Consider the following 17710-nt stretch of genomic DNA (forward strand, 5'->3'; position numbering starts at 1 on the left):
TGTAGCACTATTTCCTTATCTATAATTATCTCATTTAATTATTTCATATCCCCTTCATATCTATAATTTCCACTAAGAAGCTGTTCCGTGAAAGCCAAGACAAAGAAATCCTCATTTGTGTCTGATTGTCACGTTATCCTTTAAGGCTATTAAAACTTTAAAAAAATCATTTCCTATTTTCCTTTTTTTGAAATGTTATGTCAAAATCCATACTTTAATATGGCCTTTTGTTTTCCCTTTATTCCATTCTGTTAATTTGACCTAATGTATATTTTATTTGCCTGATAACTGCTGAACGATACTGTAGGGAAAGTTGTAGTGTAAATGTGGAGCATTTCATAGACAAGAATCTAGATTAAGGATGTTATAAGTTTTTTAAATAATCCAATGAAGCTGTCATCTGATACCAATATGCTGTCAAATAAAATGAATAGAAATCCTTTTTAAGAAATCTTGACAGTAAAAAATGTTAAGCATTCTTTTCATTCTGTATGTTTTTTTAGATTTCACTGATTGCAATGAAACTTTAGCAGGAGATCCTACTGAGCCCAACCATCAACGTATTTGTTGAGATAATGAACTTGAACCAGAAGGACAACTTGGTCTCTGCAAAGTTCCATTTACATTATCCTCAATAATGATCACAGAACAGAAATATAGACTATTTACATAAACTTATCTAGTATTGGTTGTACACTTATTTCACTATTTTTATCTTTCAGTTCAAAGATATTGATGCAGGAAAAATCCTCAAAGCAATGCTGACATATGTTTGGCCAAAAGATAGACCTGATCTCCGTGGAAGGGTGGCTCTGTCTCTTGGTCTTTTAGGTGGAGCAAAGGTTGGTGATTTCTGCAGATTTTTAAAAGTTTTTTTGTACATGTGTCTTGCAGTTTGTGTTGATTAATTTTATTGTTCCACCCAATAGAATAAAAATTTACATTTTGCCTTTTTATTGTAAAATTATACCAAGAGAATGTGTAGTTAAAATATTTGTGTATCTTAACTTCAGAGAGTGTTATTAGAATCATGTAATGAGAATCATGGAAATCTAGTAATTTAGACTGATTGGACTTGACAGGATATTCTCTTCAACTATCATGTGTGTTAAATGTCCATGAGATTTCTCCCTCTGCTAATCTTGGGAGTGAATTCTAGATTATATCATTTAGCCTCCATTCCAATTAAATGAATATTGTACCTGGATGCAAGGGTCATGGATTTCTCAAACAGCACTCGATGTGTATTCAACTGTTCTGTGGTGTTCTGCCTTGTCTCCTTAATATACTGTTAAAAAGGAAGGGCTTTATGTGTATGATAGTGACATCTTGTTGCAGGTTGTAGTTATTGGTGGGTGGAAGAGGACAAGGGAATGCAATTTTTATTGTGTCTGAAGAAGATGGGATGTCTAGAAGAATGGGAAATGGAGGTTTGCAGCTTGAGGCAACAGGATACATACATAATACCCTAAAACGTAGAAGCAGAATTAGGCCACTCAGCCCTTTGAAGCTGCTGTGCCCTCTGGTCCTAGGCTCACCCACAATTTGAAACATGCTCTATACATTCACTGTGTCCAGCCTTTTCAATACCCGGTAGATTTCAATAAGATCTTCTCACCCCCGCCCCATCCCCGGCCCCATTCTTCTAAACTCCAGTGAGTAAAAGGCACAGAGCTATCAAATACTCTTCATATGTTTACGCTTTCAACCCTTTCATTACCAGCATCAATTCTGTGAAACCTTCTCTGGACCCTGTCCAATAGCAGCACACCTTTTCTTAGAGAAGGGGCCCAAAACTGCTCTCTATACTTGAACAGCAAGAGGTACCAAATAAAGTGGCCACTGAGTGTATAATCCCACTGTATCTTTTGCCAACCTTTTACACCATCCACAACACCACCAATTTTCTACTGTGTGCAGACTAACTAACCCACCCACCTACGTTTTCACCCAGATTATTAATAAATATCGCAAACAGCAGCGGTCCCAGGCTGGATCCAGTAGTTACTGACCTCCAGCCAGAGTAAGTTTCATTGATCACTACTGTTTGTTTTCTATGGGCAAGCCAGTTATGAATCCAAATGACAAATTCACCATGGATCCTATACATCTTAATCTAATGGATGAGCCTCCCATAAGGGACCTTATCAAACGCATTGCTAAAATCCTTGTAGACAACATTCACAGCTCTCCTTCATCAGTCACCTTTATTGCCGCCTTGAAAAACTCAAGTTAGACACCCCACACAAACTGTGCTGACTGTCTCTAATTAAGCCATGCCTTTTCCGAATGCTCTTAAATCCTACTACTAAGAATCCTTCCCAGGATCTTCCCATTCACTGAAATGAGACTCATCGATCTATAGTTGCCAGCGTCATCCCTATTTTCCTTCTTGAGTAGTGGAACAACATTAGCTACTCGCCAAAACAAGAGGACCTCACATATGGCTAGAGAGGATATGATGATATTGGTCAAGGCCCCAGGAAATCCATCTCCTGCAATAGCTTGTGGTATATCCCATCATGCCCTGGGGACTTATTCACCTTAATGTTCTCTTACAGACTGAACACTACCTTTTTTAACTGGAAATGCCCTAGCAAATTAGCATGCCACACATTGATCTTCCTGTCCTCCATGTCCTTCTTGATAAACGATGAAGCAAAATACTCACCTAAGACCTCAGCCACGTACTGCACCTTGAAGCACATGTTCTCTCTTTTATCCTTGAGTGATCCTACCTGCTGTCTGGTTATCCTCTTGCTCTTTATGTATGCATAGACAGCCTTGTCTTTAATCATACTTGCCAAGGACTTTTCATGAACCCTCCTGGCTCCCCACACTCTTCTCGTTTCTTTATAATCTTAAAGGGCTCTGTTTAATTCGAGTCTTCTAAGCTTTACATATGTTTTCCTTTTTTATCCCCTTGACTAAATTCCCCATCCCTCTCGACATCAAAGTTCCTTTACCTTGCTGTTCTTGTCCTTTTCACTCGAACGTGCCTGTACTCTGTGCAGTTGGTCTTTAAACACTCTCCATGTGTCAGGAGTAGACTTGCCCAAAAACAGCTTTTCCCAATTAACTCTTATTTTTGGCTAAAACTCTTGTAATTTGCCCTGTTCCAGTTTAATACTCAGTCACAAATAAAAAAATTTCTCTGTGTTCATACTTAGCTATAGCTGTCTTAAAGCTTAAGGAGTTGCATTCATTCTATCTGATAGCAACACACACAAAATGCTGGACGAACTCAGTAGGTTAATCAGCATCAGATTCCCCCTTCTCCAGCCCTGTATCTCTTTCACCAATGAACTTCCCAGTTCTTTACTTCACCCCTCCCCACCCTCCCAGTTTCACCTGTCACCTTGTGTTTTTCCCTCCCCTCCTCTCCCCCCACCTTCTAACTCTGACTCCTCATCTTCTCTTTTCTCCAGTTCTGATGAAGGGTCTCAGCCTGAAACGTCAACTTTACTCTTTTCTATAGATGCTGCCTGGCCTCCTGAGTTCCTCCAGCATTTTGTGTGCGTTGCTCTGCTTTCTTTGTTGATACTGCCTGGCCTACTGAGTGTCTCCAGCATTTTCGATTTCTGTTTCTTAAATATTAACCTCACACAATAGATTAGTGTCTAAATATGTTGATGTTTGCATGGATACTTGTTTTCTATCCTCTCCATGGCACAGTAACACAGTAGTTAGCACAACTCTTTACAGTATAGGCGATCCGGATTCAATTCCCACTACTGCATGTATGGAGTTTTTGTGTTCTCCCCGTGACTGTGGTTCTCTGGTTTCCTCCCACAGTTTAAAGACATATCGATTGGTAGGATAATTGGTCATTATAAATTGTCCTGTAATTAAACTAGGATTAAATTGGGGAATTGCTGGGCAATGTGGCTCAAAGGGTCTATTCTGCGCTGTATCTCAATGAATAAATAAAACTAGTGTGATGGCACTTAATAGCTTTCAATTCAAGTTACCCATCTGCTCTCACCCCTGCTCCCCTCAGTCAAATATCGATGCAAGGTTGTGGAATGGGAGAAGGGAAAGCAGACCCAAAAGCAATTTATTAATATTATCTGTATAAGATAAATCAGACACTGGTTTTGTATTCATCATCAAATTTGTAAGTTTTTACATATAATCGGAAGATGGTAGTTTAATACATCTAACAAGATGGTCTTGCTGAAATGAAATGGCAATCTAAGCTTACAGTGACTGCTGAAATCTTTGTTTCATGGTAAAACACTCCTTTGTTGCTGAAGACCCCCTTTTCTGCCCCAAAACCATGTTAGTATTTAGTGTCATCAGCTGCAATAATGATATTAACTGTATATCCTGTGTCCTGAAAATCCTGGCTTTATTCACTCGAGAACTTCATTTAAATAATATCCACGTGACTGCATCGTCCCTAAGCAGCTTGGCCTTCTTTCGTAGTGGGGTAATTCTCATTATTCATTGCAGTGCGGCATTTTCTGTTTGACATGTGTTTTTTGTTTTGATTATAAGCTCTGCAGTGATTTTCATATTTTAAATGCTAACTTAAGATAATGTGTAGTTTTTGAAGCTTAATTTTGTTATGTAGACTTTAATTTTTAACATCAAATCTATGTAAAAAAACACAACTGCATTCTACTGAAAGCTTACCATTGGTTTCACCATGCAATATAATTTTCCTCATCTGTTCAATGGTATGTTAATGAGTTGTTTTGAACCCCTTATCTAAGAAAGGACATGCTGACATTGGAGAGGGTTCAAAGGAGGTTCACGGTAAGCCTTCCGCGATTGGAAGGCTTATCATATGATGAGCGTTTAATGGTCTTGGTCCTGTACTTGCTGGAATTTGGAAGAATTGGCGGGGTGGGGGGGGGAATCTCATTTAAAACTATCGAATGTTGAAAGGCCCAGACAGAGTGGATGTTTTCTGTAGTGGAGGAGTCTAGAACCAGAATTGAGGTATGTCCGTTTAGAATGGAGATGAGGAGGAATTTCTTTAGCCAGAGGGTGGTGAGGTCAGGTCATTGAGTGTATTTAAGGCAGAGGTTGAAAGATTCTTGATAAGTCATGGCGTGAATGTTTACGGGGAGAAGGTGGGAGAACGGGGTTGAGAGAGAAATGAATCAGTCTTGATCAAATGGCAGAATAGGCTCAATGGGTCAAATTACCTAATTTTGCTCCTATGTGTTATGGTCTTAGACTTTTCATAAGACCATATCTCATGGTTTCACCATGCAACATAATTTTCCTCATCTGTTTCAATGGTATTTCTCTCTGGTATAAATTTTCTTTTAAATACAGATTTTGCATTTTCATTTAACTCTTCAGTAAATAACCACAATATTGCGCTACATCATTGGATCAAATAACCCAATTAAATATCCAACTATTATCTTTCATACTTTTGCAGATTTATTGTCCTTATTTTTTTGCCGACTTAAGCTTGCTGTTGGGAATTCATTCCGATCAGAATCAGGTTTATCATCACTCGCATATCGTGAAATTGGTTTTGTGGTAGCAGTACAGTGCAAAGCATAAAACAAAAATCACTATAGGTTATAATAAAAATGAAAATAAATGTGCAGAAGTGGAATGGAGGTAATATTCATAGGGGTATGGACTATTCAGAAAACAGGCAGAGGCAAAGAAGCTGTTCCTAAAATGCTGAGTGTGCATCTTTAAGCTCCCATACCTCTCTGATGGTAGTAATGAGAAGAGGGCATATCCCGAATGGTGAGGATTCTTAAGGATGGATGCCACCTTCGAGAGGCAGTGCCTTTTGAAGGTGTCTTCTGGTGGGGTGGTTTGTGCCCATGATAGAGCTGGCTGAGTTTACAACCCTCCTGTGCATTGGAGCCTCCATAACAGGCAGTGATGTAACCAGTCGGGATGCTTTCCACGGTACGTCTGGATAAATTTGCCGGAGTCTTTGGTAATGTACCAGATCTCCTCAAACTCCTAATGAAGTATAGCCACTGGCATGCCTTCTTCATGCTTGCATCAATATGATGGGCTCAGCAGAGACCCTCTGAGATGCTCATGTCCAGAAACTTGAAGCTGTTCGCTCTTTCCACTGCTGACCCCTCAATGAAGACTGGTGTGCATTCTCTCAACTGCCCCTTCCACTCAGCTCATTCTGGATGTTCACTAAACATCAGTTTACTGCCACTTCCTCTTATTGCGTGTCCACTAGTTTGAGGCAATGCTACCTAAAGCTTTATTTACCAATTGAACAAGAGAACCCCCGAAGAAATTACCAGCATGTGTGGATGAAAAGATTCAAGCAGCTGATCAAAGTCAAAGCAGGTGAAGAAATGCAGTGTCCTCATGATTCCTAGGCATCTTTGGTTCATGATCATTATAAGTGGAAGAGGAGTATTTGGTATAGTTATGGGGACCAGAGAAGCCCTGCATAAGCGGAGGAAGGAGAGCACTACTTCACTAACTGTTAGCCAGGGCCTGTCTTGTCTGGAAGAATCTTCAGTTCCCACATTGGTCTCATTAATCACTTCAGTACCCACATAGCTAGAACGGTGTCAACCGTAATCCTGTGACTGGCCAAGTGGAAGAAGTAGTCCTTTAATTATAAATATTAGTTTCTTTTTAAATTATAAAAGTTCATTATAAGTATTAGATGCTGCCCTCACCCACATCTCTATTTCTCACACATCTGCCGTCACCCCACCATAACATGGATGGGGGTTCCCTTTGTTCTTTTTTACCATTCCATGAGCTTCCGTATCCAGCGCGTCATTCTCCATCACTTTCAGCATGTACAATGGGATCCTACCACTAAGCAGGTCTTTCCTACTCCACTCCGTTCACTATTTGAGACTCTTGTCCATTCATCCCTTCTCACTGATCTCTTTTCTGACACTTATCCCTGCAAGCAGGATAAATACTACACCTGTCCATACACCACCTCCTTTAAGGCCCCAAAAAGTCCTTCCGGGTGAGGGGTCATCAGCTGTATCCGGCACTCCCGGTGTGGCCTCCTCTGCATCAGTGACACCCAAAGTACTGTAGATTAGTGATCACTCCATTGAGCAAATTTGCTGTGTCTGCCAGAAAAGGCACTTTTTCCTAGTAACCAGTCTTTTCAATTCAGCTTCCCATTCCCATTCCAACACATCTGTTCATGGCCTCCTCTACTGCCGTGATGAGGCCACATTCAGGTTAGAGGAGCAACAGCTCATATTCTGTCTGGGTACCCTCCAACTTGATGGCATGACCTCTGGGACTTTTCGAATTTTCTCTCTGCCCCCCCACTTTCAATTCCCCATTTTCATTCCCCTTTCACCCCTTCTCATTTGCTCATTACCTCCATTTGGTGCCCCTCCTCTTTAACTTTCTTCCATGGTCAACTGTTATCTCATATCAGATTTCTTCCGTCCTTTGCCTCTTCCACCTATCCACTCCCAACTTCTTACTTCACTCCTCTGCCCCACCCACCCATCTTCCCCCTCACCTGCTTTCATCTATCACCTACCAGCTTGTACTCTTTCCTGTCACTCACTGTCTTATTCTGGCTTCTTTCTCCTTCCTTTCCAGTTCTAATGAAGCATCTCTGCTTGAAATGTTGACTGTATATTCCCCTCCGTAGGTGCTGCTTGACCTGCTGAGTTCCTCTAGCATTTTGTGTGTTGCTCATTAGTTTTTCCACTTATTAATATTACCTATTCTTCCTTCAGTTACTTGGAAAATTTAACATTTTGCAAAATTCACATTTGAAATTGTGGTGGAATCCTGTCTACTTCATGGTAAAATATTTCGAGCAGTTTTGAAAGTGGTCTTTGAGCATGGTGTTATTTGGAACTATGGTCTTTAGTAAAAGATGATGAATGCTCCTCCACAAAATTTTTAGATTGCTAGGAAAATTAGGATAGTTATATTTTCTCAAAATACTGTCTCTACAATCACCTAGGGTGAATGGAAGAAACATCCAAAATTGCAGGGTGGTTGGCAATGATGTATGTTTCCAGTGTTGACTTTGTTTTAGCTGATCCTTGCTTGAACGTTTCTTTATTCACAAAAGCAGATTATACAACCCAGTATGTCTACGCTACTTCATCCCTCAAGCCTTCTTTCTTTCCTTATCCACCTAACATTTGTGTAAGATCATAAAAGTGCAAGATTCCTTGGGGATAAATCTGTGGGAAAACTAAAGGGGGACTAAGTGAAAGTGAAGAAATCCTGATTGCCACCAGATACATTGCCACACAGCAGGCTTTCGTTAGCTTACCAATTCAACTATTGCAAAGACCTTTACATTTTCTTCTGAAAATTACTACTTCATAGTTTAGGAATATCAATCTGTAACATTTTCCTATAATCAAATCACTCTACAACTTTAAAATTTTGTCATCAACTAGACTTAAGTATTACATGTTCGTAGTCACCAGTAGAGGTACAGGTGAGTATTTGATCTGGACTTCCCATTCACAATAATCACTTTCATGTTTCCTCGACATCTCTTGATTCATGAACAGTACAGCAAATACAATAAAGGGGCAACACATAAAGTAAATGTTTTATGTTTAAACATGAAAGTGATTATTGTGAATATTGTGTAGTCTGGTTGATGAAAAAATTTTAAGTTGTAAGTGATTTGAACTGATGTTAGATATCTTGATATTTAAATAATAAGAATCATCAATTATTGTTTTCTTAAAATGGGATGATTTTGCAGAGTTCTTTACACATTAATCGAACTGCTGCCTAAAGTTCAAAAATTCAAAGTAAATTTATTGTCGAAGTACATATATACCACCATGTACATCCCTGAGATTAATTTTCTTGCAGACATACTCAATAAATCCAATAACCACAATAGAATCAATGAAAGACAACAGAGTGCAAAATTCAAGAAACTGTACAAAGACAAAAATAAAGAAGAAATAATAATAATAAATAAGCAATAAATAAATAACAAATATTGAGAGCATGAAATGAAGGGTCCTTGAAAGTGAAAGAGACTGTGGAACAGTTCAGTGGTGAGGTAAGTGAAACTGAGTGAAGTTATCCCCCCCTTTGGTTTAAGTAGCCTGATGGTTGAGGGATAGTGGTGTGAGTCCTGAGGCTCCTCTATCTTCTTTCTGATGGCATCAGTGAGAAAGGAGCATGACCTGGGTGGTGGGGGTCCCTGATGATGGTTGCTGCTTTCCTGCGACAACACTCCATGTAGATATGCTCGGTGATGTGGAGGGCTTTACCCGTGATGGAAAGGGCCATACTTTTTATAGGATTTTTCATTCAAGGTCTTGATGTTTCCGTACCAGGCTATGATGCAGCCAGTCAGACTCCTAATCATGTATCTATTGAAGTTTGTCAAAGTTTTAGATGTCACACTTAATCTTCACAAACCCCTCAAGAAGTAGAGGCACTGTCATATTTTCGTCATAATTGCACTTAGGTGCTGGGCCCAGGACAGGTCCTCTGAAATTGTAGCTCTGAGGAACTTAAAGTTGTTGACCAACTCCACCTCTGATCCCCCGATGAGGACTGGCTTATGGACACGTCAATAATTAGACCCGTGGTTGTGCTAACATTGAGTAAGAGCCAGATTTTCAATTTCCTACCTATGTGCTGATTTATCACGAGTGTGGTGTCATCAGCAAACTTAAAATACGGCATTGGAGCAGTGCTTGGTCTCATTCATAAGTGTAAAACGAGTAGTAGTGTTGTTGTTAAAAGCTGACATGTAAATACAATGAAGCAATAATAATACGAGCATCAGCTGCCAGCTATTAGCTGTTGTAGTCAATTAAATCTTTACTGCCAACTTTTTACAGTAGCATGGACTTGACATTTCAAATTGCCTCCAGGACCTTTCTTCAGGAAATTGTAAATCAGTCATATAACTCACTCAGTATAATGTTCAACCTTTTGTACTGTTTTGTTCTTGTGTCTTTGCAGCTCACAAATGTAATGGTTCCTTTCATGTTTAAATATGCAGTAGATGAACTCAACCAAATGTCAGGTAGTGTTTTGAACCTCAATGATGCAACCAGTACAGTAATCACCATGGCAACAACTGTTCTTATTGGCTGTAAGTAAAATATTTTAATTTGCTTGACAGATGTTGACTGACTTGCAGCTACTACTAAATAATTCTGATGATTAGAATTGCAGGGATTTATCTTCATGTTGCATAAATGTGTTATATAATTGGAGGCTGTTACTGAAGTGATTTTTTGAGAGTATGTATCATTGTATCAAAGTGAGTCATGTAAATGTTTCAATTAGAAATAAATAAATAAGACATGCATGTGGCAAATGACCATCTGGGAAAAAAAAAATTGAAGCATCAAATATGTGCTCACTGGGCAAATGCACTGCAAATTGATTAGGTTATATCCCCAGTCCACCATGCCATGATCTATGGACATTCAGCTATTGTGGTAGATGGTATCATGGAACTATTTGGTTTATTTTACCTTGATGGATGTTTGGTGAGCTATCCAGTTAGTGGCATATCTCTGCTTTTTCTTTATTGCCAAGCTCTCCTTCATGTCAATAAATGTTTCAGGGAAGGGATTCAAAACCAGGTAGCAATGTGGACAACTGGAAACAACGTAAAGGAATCAGCATGAGGAAATAGCTGTATTTAAAGCATTGCATAGATCCATTATGTTATTGAAACAGCTTGTCAATAATTGCCATAAATTCCCCAGAAACATTTCTGTTTGTAATGCTGGAACCTTTATATGGAGCCTGCAAAAACATTGATCAAATATCTTGTGCCAATTGCCATTCTTTGTTTTGAATGGGCACTGCATTTGTTATTTACTCACTGATTTTTTTTTAATTGTTTCTCCCTCCTTTCAGCAATTTCTTGCTGAGATTCAGTTACTCAGATATCAGCTGCTGTCCAGTACATTGAATAAATTGTCATTTTTCATGCGAGTTTCCGTGCTGAGAAGGAGTAAGTTTTGCCAATAATTGGATGGATCCAAGCAGAGTTATATCCTGTCCTCAAAAAACATATTCACATGCACTTCGTGCTGGGCTTGCCAGAAAGTGATCATTACAGAGGTCCTTTTTTCAATATTTTGCATCTCTCTTCCAAAGCCTGCAATGCTGCAGCTGTTACTGGCTTGTCACAGCCCAGCTGAGATCAATATACTCAGACTGAAGATGTTTGGAATTATTTTGTGTGTTAAGCATAGAATTTGCTGAGATAGTTAAATTGTATTTTTGTTCAAATAAGAAATGCAATTTTGGTATACTATAGATTTATTTGCAGAAATGAGGACCCTGAACCACACCTGGGGCACTATAGAGGACATGGCTAAAAACAGACAGATGGCTGCCCATCTCTGCCCTAAACATAACGGGCAGATCATGATAGATCTATTTAATATATTAATTTTGTGTTCACTTTTGAAATTTTACACTTGAAGCAACTTTGAATTGCTGACTTAAATTTTAAAAACAAAAGGCAACTTGAATCTTCTGAATTCCTTTGCAGATGGTGTTTCCAGGGTTTGTGCAGCTGCCTTCAATGAGCTGAGGAATGCTGTCTTTGGCAAAGTAGCTCAAAGTTCCATCAGGCGAATAGCTAAAAATGTTTTCCTCCACCTGCACAACTTAGATTTGGGCTTTCACCTCAGCAGACAGACAGGTGCACTCTCAAAAGCCATAGACAGAGGAACAAGAGGAATCAGTTTTGTGCTCAGCGCCTTAGTGTTTAATCTCGGTCCCACTACATTTGAAGTACTGCTTGTTAGCAGCATTTTGGTAAGTAACGTGTTTGCTTAAAACTGCTTTTTGGCCCTCTGCTGAAAATGCCAACCAGGGTAGGTCTTACACCGTGAGCAGTAGGGCACTGATGAATGCAGTAGAGCCAAGGGATCTGGGAATACAAATCCATAATTCATTGAAAGAGGCGTCACGGGTAGATTGGGTTGTAATGAGAGATTTTTGGCACATTGGCCTTCATAAATCATCTTATTGAGTACAGGAGTTAGGATGTTATGTTGAAATTGTATAAAACATTAGTGAGTCCTAAATTGGAGTATTGTGAGCAGTTTTGGTCACCTACCCCCAGGAAAGCTGTCAAAAGATAGAAAGACATGAGAGAAAATTTACAAGGATGTTGCTGGGACTTGAGGATCTGAGTTATAGGAAAAGGTTTAATAGGTTAGGACTTAATTCCCTAGAACCTAGAGAACTGAGGGGAGATTTGATGGAGGTACACAAAACTAAGGGGTATCGATAGGGTAAATGCAAGCAGGCTTTTTTCACTGAGGTTGGATGAGGCTACCACTAGAGATCACGGGTTAAGGATGAAAGGTGAAATGTTTAAGGGGAACATGACGGGGGATCTTCACTTAGGTTGGTGAGATTGTGAACAAGCTGTCAGCGCAAGTGGTGAATGTGGGTTCGATTTCATAGGAAAGGCAGATAATAGTGCTGAAGATGAGGTAGCTGGTTTACAAACAGAAGCAATGTGTATTGAGGAGAGGCTGCTGATAGGGCAAAATTACAGTTAAGAGTATGAGTTGCAACATAAAAAGTGGACAAAATCGAAAAGAGTGAGTATGGGACTGAAGGTGTTGTATTTGAATGCACACAGTATACAGAATAACGTAGATTGACTTACAGCACAGTTGCTGATTGGCAGGTATGATGTTATAGACATCTCTAAATCATGGCTGAAAGAAGATTATAGCTGAGAGCTTAATATCCAAGGATACATGTTGCATAGAAAGCACAGGCAGGAAGCGAGAGGGGGCGACATTGCTCTGTTGGTAAAAAATGAAATCAAATCATTAGAAAGATGTGATATAGGGTCGGAAGGTGTTGAATCATTGTGGATAGAGCTAAGGAACTGCGAGGGTAAAAAGACCCTGATGAGAGTTGTATGCAGATCCCCACACAGGAGGTTGAAATTGTAGGCCAAAGGGGCAATGTTACATTAGCCATTGGGGACTTACAGTGTGCAGGTAGATTGGGAAAATTAGGTTGGTGCTTGATTAAAGGAGGAGGAATTTTATAGAGTGACTACGATATGGCTTTTTAGAGCAGTACATGGTTGAGCCCACGAGGGTATCAGCTATTCTGGATTGGTAGTTGTATAATGGCGGATGAACTGACTAAGTATTTTGCATCAGTCTTCACTGTGGAAGACACTAGCAATATGGTGGAAGTTTCAGGTGTCAAGGAGCATGAAGTGTGTGAAGTTACCATAACTAGAGAGAAAGCTCTTGGGGAAACTGAAAGGTCTGAAGGTAGATAAGTCACCTAATCAGATGATGTATATCCCAGGGTTCTGAAAGGGGTGGCTGAAGAGATTGTGGAGACATTAGTAATGCTTTTTCAAGTGTCACCAGATTCTGGATTGGTTCTAGCAGACTGCTAAATTGCAAATGTCACTCCACTCTTCAAGAAGGGAGAGAAGCAGAAGAAAGGAAACCATAGGCCAGTTCTTCAGACCTCAGTGGTTGGGAGGATGTTGGAGTCGATTATTAAGGATGAGGTCTCGGGGTACGTGAAGGCACAGGATAAAATAGGCCATAGTAGGCATGGTTTCCTCAAGGGAAAATCTTGGCTAACAAATTTGTTGGAATTCTTTGAAGAAATAACAACCAGGATAGGCAAAGGATGTTATATACTTGGATTTTAAGAAGGCCTTTAACAAGGTGCCTGCTACACATGAGGCTGCTTAACAAGCTACGAACCCATGGAAAGATATAGGATAGATTCTAGCATGGATAAAGCAATGGCTGATTGGCAGGGGGCAAAGAGTGCGAATAAAGGGACCCTTTTTTGGCTGGCTGCTGGTGACTAGTGGTGTTCTACGGAGGTCTGTGTTGGGACCGATTCTTTATACTTTATATGTCAGTGATTTGGGTGATGGAATTGATGGTTTTGTTGCAAAGTTTGCAGATAATTTGAAGATGGATGGAGGGGCAGGTAGTTTTGAGGAAGTAGAGAGGCTACAGAAGGACTTAGATTAGGAGAATGGGCAAAAAAGTGGCAAATGGAATACAGTGTCAAGAAGTGTATGGTCATGCGCTTTGGTAGAAGAAATGAAAGGGTTGACTATTTTCTAAATGGAGAGAAAATACAAAAAACTGAGGCACAAAAGGACTTGGGAGTCCTTGTGTAGGATTCCCTAAAAGTTAATTTGCAGGTTGAGTCTGTGGTGAGGAAGGCAAATATTAGCATTCATTTCAAGAAGACTAGAATATAAAAGCAAGGATGTAATGTTGAAACTTTATAAAGAACTGATGAGGCCTCACTTGGAATATTGTGAGCAGATTTGTGCTCCTTTTCTTAGAAATGATGTGCTGAAACTGGACAGGGTTCAAAGGAAGTTTGCTAAAATAATTCCAGGATTGAATGGCTTGTTATGTGGAGAGCATTTGATGGATCTGGGCCTGTATTCACTAACATTTAGAAGATTGAGGGGTGACCTCATTGAAACCTATCGAATGGTGAAAGGCCTTGATGAAGTGGATTTGGGGAGGATGTTTCCTATGGTGGGAGTGTCTAAGACTAGAGGACATGGCCTCAGAATGGAGGGGTGTCCTTTTTATAACGGAGATGAGAAGAAATTTCTTTAGCCAGAGAGTAGTGAATCTGGAATTATTTCCGATAGGCAGCTGTGGAGGCCAAGTGTTTATGTATATTTAAGTCAGAGGTTGATGGATTCTTGATTGGTCAGGGCATGAAGGGATGTGGGGAGAAGGCAGGAGATTGGGGCTGAGAAGTAAATCGGATCAGCCATGCTGAAATGGTGGAGCAGACTGAATGGGCCAAATGGCCTAATCCTGCTCCTATATCTTATGGTGTTATAGTTGGGCCAAAGGGCCTGTTTCTGTGTTGAAGTTTCTATGACTGATTAATTTATCAATTCATAAGCAACTGAAAGCTGTTGAGTAATATTTACATGCCACATGGTTGTCATGTACTGCCAACAGACATGAATATAAAATCAACACTTTCCATTGGACCTGATGTCCACTGTAATAATCTTGATTTGGAAAGGCAGATGAAGAGCTAAATGGGAAGAGGTTCTAAAGTAATGAAGCAAATTTGAAGATCACTACATTCAGATTGGTGTAAGAAATATGCTATTAATTTTTTTAAATCATGTCTGCATTTTCTGCAGATAATTGTAGTATTTCACCTGGACGATTTTGGTATCTATGTCATTTGGCTCGGCTTTCACAGAAGCAGGAGAAAACTACATTAGCTATTTGCAGGCTAAAAGGATTAGGACACAGGTGGTTTGTGCTGTTTTACAATATAGAAGCTCTGAGATCTTGGCTTTGTGTTCAGCAAGTAATAGTCTGTTAGAGGTGTTTATTCAGAAAATAAAAATAATATTGCATTATACTTCCTGTATAGACTAAAATACAAGATATACAATACAATCATCTTTCTTTACATTCTTTGTACCACTGAATCAATATATTCTATTTACAAGCATCAATGCAATCTCTGTTTATCTTTAAACAATATGCCATGATGTCTTTGGGAGGTGGTTACACAGGACCCAACCCCCTTTTTATAGGCAGTAGAACTTTGGACTGTGTTCCTTTTCCATAATAGTCTTTACTACGGTGGCTGCAGTGAATTTCAGTTCATTCCTCAATACGGAGTCCTGCACTCTGGAATGTGATAACTATCAGCATTCACCTCCAGGCACCTTTTTGCACTGAAAGACAAACATACTCTGACAAGATCAAGTGTGTAACCAAGTTGAAGGTTATCCAGCAGGGGTTGAGCTAAAAGTATCAGGCAAAGGACTATTTATACAGAGAATATATCAATACGGACACTTAGAATTGTTAAGTCGTGGAGAACCACATACCATAGAAATAGTCCCTCCAACCTGCAGAATCCATATTTATCATCACCCATTTACAGTAATCTTACACTGATCTTATTCTCCCTACATTCGCTCACATCCCACGAATCGCCCTGTCGATAACCCTCCTCTCCCATCCCAGCACCCCACCACTGGTTCTACCACTGCCATGTATATTGGCCGATTAACCTGCCAATGAGCACACCTTTGGATGTGAAAAGAAACAAGCACCCAGAGGAGACCTGTGTGATCAAGAGGAAAAACTCTACACAAACAGCACTGGAGATCAACACTGACCCTGCGTCACTGGAGCTGTGCTTTTTGGTTCGATTTTTATCAGACCTCTGTGTGCATTTGTATTCTAAGGAACATGTAAACATGCTTATTTCCTTGTGCTCAGCCTAGGGAGGTTGCTTAGTAAATGTTGGAAATTCACTGTGCAGGAAATTGAAATCTAAACATGTATACTCTCAATTCACAATGCACCAATACCATTTAAATTATCATATCTTGTTGTAAAGTTGGCCAAATAGGAACTGCCAGCTTGATTCTCCTAATACAGGTTTCCCCCGCCATCCGAAGGTAGAGCGTTCCTATGAAATGGTTCGTAAACCGGAAGGTCGTAAAGCTAAAAAGTAATTACCATTTATTTATATGGGAAAAATTTGTGAGCGTTCGCAGACCCAAAAATAACCTACCAAATCATGCCAAATAACACATAAAACGTAAAATAACAGTAACATTTAGTAAAAGCAGGAATGATATGATAAATACACAGCCTATATAAAGTAGAAATACTTCTCTATAATCATTTCCACACTGTTCTCGGTAGCGAAAATCTCACGGAAGCGCTCTCGGCAGAAACACTCTCTCCAGTAACCCTTAAGCTATGAAGCTGCCAAATCATACCAAATAACACCTTAAAAATACACAGCCTATATAAAGTAGAAATAATATATGTACAGTGTAGTATCACTTACGGGAATCGGGAAGACATGGAGCACACTGATGATGGTGTGTTAGGCTGAGTCGTTGGAGATTAAGGTGGTGTAGTGGCCCCCACCCTCCGGGCCACGAACCGATACCGATCCGCGAAGCATGCAGGGGTACAGCAGTGGCCAGGACGCACCGAGCACATCTTTAAGAAAAAAGCCGAAATAAACAAGCTAATTAGGTACCGCCCCGCATGTAAATGTCGGCCCAGATCAGAGGCGATTGCCGATTGCGTCGCCTCTGATCTGGGCCAACATTTACGTGCCGGGTGGCACGTAATTAATTAGCTTGTTTATCTCGGCTTTTTTCTTAAAGATATGCTGGGTGCGTCCCGGCTACCACTGCATTCTCCGCGGCCCAGAGGTTGGGGTGGTGGGACACTGGGGTGTCATCTCATCGTCGATCAGGGCAGGCAGGTCATCTTCTCCTATGACTGCCTGCCTCGATATTTGAAGGTCGAGGTTCGTCGTCTGCTGAAGGCTTGCTTGACTGCTAGCCTCGCGCATCTTTCTATCATACAGTTCTTTGTAAGCACTCAAACCATCTTGCAAATATGCCCTAAAGCGACATACCCTTTCAAAATTAAAGTCGTTCTTTATCATTGCAGTGAAAATCTCACGCAGTTGCATCACGTTCAGTTCCTGGATGACTTCACTTTTGGTCTGTTCACTACTGCATTTGGTTTCGATTGTAATCCTTTCCTCTTCCAATTGCGTCAGCTCTTCATCTATCAGTTCTTGGTCATGGGATGCCAAAAGCTCTTCAACATCACCTTTGTCAGCTTCCACAAGCCAAACTCACTTCGTCCTTACTTGGTTCACCACGATCGAAAGGCTTAATTATGTCTAGTTTTACGCTAAGTGTAACACACTTACGAGCTCTTTTAGGCTTTTCCAATACCTTCGAACT

At 40.1% G+C, this 17710-nt stretch overlaps 1 protein-coding gene across 1 annotated transcript in view; it reads left to right on the forward strand.

Moving 5' to 3' along the window:
• The window catches only part of abcb7 (ATP-binding cassette, sub-family B (MDR/TAP), member 7), a 56628-nt gene that overhangs the window by 18023 nt on the left and 20895 nt on the right, over positions 1-17710 (forward strand). The window contains exons 3-5 of the mRNA XM_072270916.1: positions 723-842; positions 9904-10036; positions 11459-11727. Of these exons, the coding sequence (XP_072127017.1) occupies positions 723-842; positions 9904-10036; positions 11459-11727 (522 nt within the window). The remainder of the gene's footprint in view (positions 1-722; positions 843-9903; positions 10037-11458; positions 11728-17710) is intronic.

The sequence above is a fragment of the Mobula birostris genome, chromosome 10 (assembly GCF_030028105.1).
Source record: "Mobula birostris isolate sMobBir1 chromosome 10, sMobBir1.hap1, whole genome shotgun sequence".
In the NCBI taxonomy this organism is placed as follows: domain Eukaryota; kingdom Metazoa; phylum Chordata; class Chondrichthyes; order Myliobatiformes; family Myliobatidae; genus Mobula; species Mobula birostris.